Below are 6000 nucleotides of genomic sequence, written 5' to 3' on the forward strand. Positions count from 1 at the left end.
TCACCAATCCACCTACCAACGTGTGTTTTTGGACTGTGTGAGGAAACCGGAGCACCCGGAGGAAACCCACGTGGACACAGGGAGAGCACACCACACTCCTCACAGACAGTCACCCGGAGGAAACCCACGCAGACACAGGGAGAACACACCACACTCCTCACAGACAGTCACCCGGAGGAAACCCACGCAGACACAGGGAGAACACACCACACTCCTCACAGACAGTCACCCGGAGCAAACCCACGCAGACACAGGGAGAACACACCACACTCCTCACAGACAGTCACCCGGAGGAAACCCACGCAGACACAGGGAGAACACACCACACTCCTCACAGACAGTCACCCGGAGGAAACCCACACAGACACAGGGAGAACACACCACACTCCTCACAGACAGTCACCCGGAGGAAACCCACACAGACACAGGGAGAAAACACCACACTCCTCACAGACAGTCACCCGGAGGAAACCCACACAGACACAAAGAGAACACACCACACTCCTCACAGACAGTCACCCGGAGGAAACCCACACAGACACAGGGAGAACACACCACACTCCTCACAGACAGTCACCTGGAGGAAACCCACACAGACACAGGGAGAACACACCACACTCCTCACAGACAGTCACCCGGAGGAAACCCACACAGACACAGGGAGAACACACCAAACTCCTCTCAGACAGTCACCCGGAGGAAACCCACGCAGACACAGGGAGAACACACCACACTCCTCACAGACAGTCACCCGGAGGAAACCCACACAGACACAGGGAGAACACACCAACTCCTCACAGACAGTCACCCGGAGAGGGAATCGAACCCACAACTTCCAGGCCCCTGGAGCTGTGTGACTGCGACACACTACCTGCTGAGCCCCAAACTACAATTACTTTACAAATTACAATAACTTTACAGCCAAAAGTTTTTGGACACATGCTCTCCCAGTTTCTTCTGAAATGAAGAGTATTGTGTAAATGAGTGTTTGTCATGGTTTGGTGCAAAATTTCCTCCTCTTAGGAAGGCTTTACTGCCAAGAGATTGGACCATTTCTGTGAGGATTTGATTGTAATAAACAACAGGAAATGAGCTCAGAGCTAACATGGACAGGAGGTGTTCAGTGGTTATGTTCGTTGTTATTTTGATGTACGGCCACGCCTGGTTACACACACCTGTTGACCTCATTTTTCTATCCGCATACACACCTTAAAACCATTTCCTGTTTACACAGTGATTGTGAGCATGTGTGTGCTTGTGTGTAGGTGCGATTAATGAGATGGCCACTCACCCTGGGTACTATGAAGATCTGGTTGAGAAGTCTATGGGGAAGTACAATCTGGCCACAGAAGAAATTGAGAGAGATCTGCACAGGTCACTCCCAGAGCACCCAGCCTTCCAGAATGAGATGGGCATTGCTGCCCTCAGGAGAGTACTGACCGCTTATGCCTTCAGGAACCCCAACATCGGATACTGCCAGGTACAAACATTAAGTACAGCTCTGGTTTCTCTCTGAAGCCAACACATGCACATGTTCATAACATTACAAACAAACACACACATATATTCCACAGCACCACGAATGGTTAATAGATGCGCACCCACCTATGCTTTTCACAACACCACCACATAAATTGCAGCATCAGCTACCACCAGCCACACACCACAAGTGTTTACACACACACACACACGCACACACCTTACTCCAGCATAACACTGCTGCTTTCAACTGCAACACTGAGCTACTGCATGCACTTTCTGCAGAAATTTTCCACACCCACATAGACAAACACACACACACAGGCGCGCACACAGACACACACGCGTGCACACAAGCAAAGAAAAAGGTGAGATGTTTTTATTTGTGGTCTGTCTATCTGTCTGTCATATTAACAGCTTCATTGTCACTGTCCAGGCGATGAATATCGTGACCTCTGTGCTGCTGCTCTACGCCAAAGAAGAAGAGGCTTTCTGGCTGCTGGTGGCTCTGTGTGAGAGGATGCTGCCAGACTACTACAACACCAGAGTTGTCGGTCAGTGATGAATGCACTACCCAACATGAATGCACACATACAAAGACACACACTTGGCAGTATATATAAACATACATAACATTAGTTTTTGGACTGTGGGAGGAAACCGGAGCACCCGGAGGAAACCCACGTAGACACAGGGAGAACACACCAACTCCTCACAGACAGTCACCCGGAGGAAACCCACGTAGACACAGGGAGAACACACCAACTCCTCACAGACAGTCACCCGGAGGAAACCCACGCAGACACAGAGAGAACACACCACACTCCTCACAGACAATCACCCGGAGGAAACCCACGCAGACACAGAGAGAACACACCACACTCCTCACAGACAGTCACCTGGAGGAAACTCACGCAGACACAGGGAGAACACACCACACTCCTCACAGACAATCACCCGGAGGAAACCCACGTAGACACAGGGAGAACACACCACACTCCTCACAGACAGTCACCCGGAGGAAACCCACGTAGACACAGGGAGAACACACCACACTCCTCACAGACAGTCATCCGGAGGAAACCCACGCAAACACAGGGAGAACACACCACACTCCTCACAGACATTCACCCGGAGGAAACCCATGCAGACACAGAGAGAACACACCACACTCCTCACAGACAGTCACCCGGAGGAAACCCACGCAAACACAGGGAGAACACACCACACTCCTCACAGACAGTCACCCGGAGGAAACCCACGCAGACACAGGGAGAACACACCACACTCCTCACAGACAGTCACCCGGAGAAAACCCACGCAGACACAGGGAGAACACACCACACTCCTCACAGACAGTCACCCGGAGCGGGAATCGAACCCACAACCTCCAGGCCCCTGGAGCTGTGTGACTGCGACACCTACCTGCTGCACCACCGTGCCGCACCATACATAACATACATTCAACAATTCCATCATCAGCAGATGACACTTACACATTCATATACTATGTCTGACACCTCTTTGTATGTTTGTATGTGGGTGGATATGTTCTTTCCTCAGGTGCTTTAGTAGATCAGGGAGTGTTTGAGGAGCTGGCGCGTGTGTACGTTCCTCAGCTGTACGACTGCATGCAAGAGCTGGGCGTCATCTCCACCATCTCTCTGTCCTGGTTCCTCACACTCTTCCTCTCTGTGATGCCCTTTGAGAGTGCTGTGGTGGTGGTGGACTGCTTCTTCTACGAGGGCATCAAGCTCATATTCCAGCTGGCGCTGTCCGTCCTGGATGCCAACATCCACCGGCTGCTGAACTGCAAAGATGACGGAGAGGCCATGACCGTGCTGGGCAGGTCAGGCAGAGTCTTTGTAGGAGCTACGGTGCTAATGTAGCTAACAGTCATTGTTCAAGTTCAAGTTCAAGAAGTTTATTGTCATTTCAGCAGTATATAGTGTTTACAGTACACAGTGAAACGAAATAGCGTTCCTCCAGGACCAAGGTGCTACATAAGACAATACACAACATTAAAGTGCGACTAGTGTAAAGCTAGTGCAACATGAAACAGTGCACACGCATTAAAGTGCAAAGGACATAGAACACAAAACAATACACAACATTAAAGTGCAACTAGTACAATCTAGTGCAACATGTTGTTCATGTTGTTCATACTGCCTGTATTAGTTGTACTGTTAAAAATGTACGTTCCCATACGAAGGTATTTAGAAAACAGGAAGCCACATGAACCACAAACAACCACCTGCTGCTTATCGAACTCTTAATCTACTTACACCCCTATCAGCTGTGATGTGTCGATGCAGTGTGAATGAGGCTTATTTGTGGTGTATGTGCTTCGCTTGTTTTCAGAGACGTTTAACCCCAGTGTCATGATTTTGATCTGTGGAGCACTGCAGCGTAATCCTCCCTATATTGCATTTGTCCTGAAGGCAGATTGATCTGAAAATTTGATTTAAATCACAGTCAATGACTTTGAATGTGTGTGTGTGTGTGTGTGTGTGTGTTTGCAGGTATCTGGACAGTGTGACAAATAAGGACAGCACACTTCCACCCATCCCACACCTTCACTCACTCCTCACAGACGATGGAGAACCTCATCCTGAGGTAGACATCTTCAAACTTGTCCGCTGCTCCTATGAGGTGAGAAGATTTAATTATATATATATTTTATTATGTACTTTTAGTGGTCAAGTGTTTAGGTTGAAACATTTCTCACTCACTCTCTCTCTGTGTCTCTCTCTCTCTGTTTCTCACTTTCTCTCTCTCTCTCTCTCTCTCTGTTTCTCACTCTCTCTCTCTCTCTCTCTGTCTCTCTCTCGCTCTCTCTTGCTCTTTCTCACTCTCTCTCTTGCTCTTTCTCACTCTCTTGCTCTCTGTCTTTCTCTCTCGCTCTTTCTCGCTCTCTCTCTGTGTCTCTCTCTCTCTCTCTCTCTCTCTCTCTCTCTCTCTCTCTCTCTTTCTCTCTGTGTCTCTCTCTCTCTTTCTCTGTGTCTCTGTCTCTCTCTCTCTCTCTCTGTCTCTCTCTCTCTCTCTGTGTGTGTCTCTATCTCTCTCTCTGTCTCTCTCTCTCTCTCTTTCTGTGTGTGTCTGTCTGTCTCTCTCTCTCTCTCTGACATTTGCAGAAATTCGGCTTCATTCGAGCAGACGTGATTGAACAAATGCGCTTCAAACAGAGGCTGAGGGTGATCCAGACCATTGAGGACACCACTAAACGCAACGTGGTAATGACCCACCCTCATTTTACCTCACACTGTTAACAGGCTCGAGTGTAAATTCATAATTTGGTTCCCACTGTCCAGACCAAAAGCATCCGCACTCAGTTGTTTGTGAATATTTCGATGCCATTAGCTTCTGGAATCCTTGGTAAATAGAAGTGTGCTGAGGCATTTCTGCAGTCAGCAGTGGTTGGTGATTCAGAGTTAATAAACGACCCCATACACACGCACACTTGTGCTCTGCCTTTGTCTCCAAGCACATGATCATATAACCGTTACCACACACACACACACACACACACACACACACACACACACACACACAGTCAGCATTGTGTGATATCAAGAACAGGGAAATGAGGCTCTCCCATTGGCCACCAGTCATAAACATGTTTGTAAACAACTATGAATACTTTTATTGTAAAATATGACATTACGTGATACGGACACCTTCATTAACCTAAAAGAAAAGGACTATTTTTCTACAGAAGCTGGAAGCTAGAATCTATTCGAATAAACAAAAACAAAACAAGAACAGTCTCGTGTTCCAACAAAAACCCCAGCAAAACAGATTCCTGCAGTGTGCCCGCAGGCGGAGCAGCAGACTGAAATAAATAATGTCTTCTCATGTACTTACTTGTCCTCTGCTCTTCTCTCCTCTCTTGTCTCCTCTTCCTCTGAAGGTTCGCACTATTGTCACAGAGACAGCGTTCAGCGTTGATGAGCTGGAGGAGCTTTATTCTCTTTTTAAGGTCAATATCACATTTCCAACCCCCCATTACTTCAAATGTAGTTAATCTCACATCCTTTTTGTTGTCTGTACGCAGAGTAGACAAGGGTATAGTTCCCAGTGAGAGTCCTTGGGCTAGATTCCTAATGCTGCATGAGCCTGGTTTCTGAGATGGAAGGACATGAGCAGAGCTGAAACCTGATGGAGATTTTTAAATAACTGAGGAGCATTAATTAAAAAAGACAAACTATACACTTTAACTAGATTCTTCAAATGTGTGAAAAATGTAAACTGTGAGGCGTTTTACACTTCAGAGCTTCTCACAATCGATAGCGCAATCAGCAGAAGCCTTTATATGTGAAAGAGATAGAGACAGATGCTATCCATCATTTTGCATTGGAGGGGGGTGAGGCTTGACCTATATCTGTGGGGAGAGACAGACCGAGAGAGAGAGAGAGAGAGAGAGAGAGACAGAGAGACAGACACAGAGACGAAGTGAGACAGACACAGAGAAGAGACAGAGAGAGAGACAGACATAGACACAGAGAGAGAGAGAGACTGACA

At 47.7% G+C, this 6000-nt stretch overlaps 1 protein-coding gene across 1 annotated transcript in view; it reads left to right on the top strand.

The window, feature by feature from the left end:
* The window catches only part of tbc1d9 (TBC1 domain family, member 9 (with GRAM domain)), a 34958-nt gene that overhangs the window by 20732 nt on the left and 8226 nt on the right, over nt 1-6000 (top strand). Inside the window, exons 10-15 of the mRNA XM_066679296.1 lie at nt 1266-1480; nt 1916-2033; nt 3043-3328; nt 4002-4131; nt 4614-4712; nt 5390-5458. Of these exons, the coding sequence (XP_066535393.1) occupies nt 1266-1480; nt 1916-2033; nt 3043-3328; nt 4002-4131; nt 4614-4712; nt 5390-5458 (917 nt within the window). The remainder of the gene's footprint in view (nt 1-1265; nt 1481-1915; nt 2034-3042; nt 3329-4001; nt 4132-4613; nt 4713-5389; nt 5459-6000) is intronic.

This window comes from Hoplias malabaricus, chromosome 8, assembly GCF_029633855.1.
Source record: "Hoplias malabaricus isolate fHopMal1 chromosome 8, fHopMal1.hap1, whole genome shotgun sequence".
Lineage (NCBI taxonomy): Eukaryota > Metazoa > Chordata > Actinopteri > Characiformes > Erythrinidae > Hoplias > Hoplias malabaricus.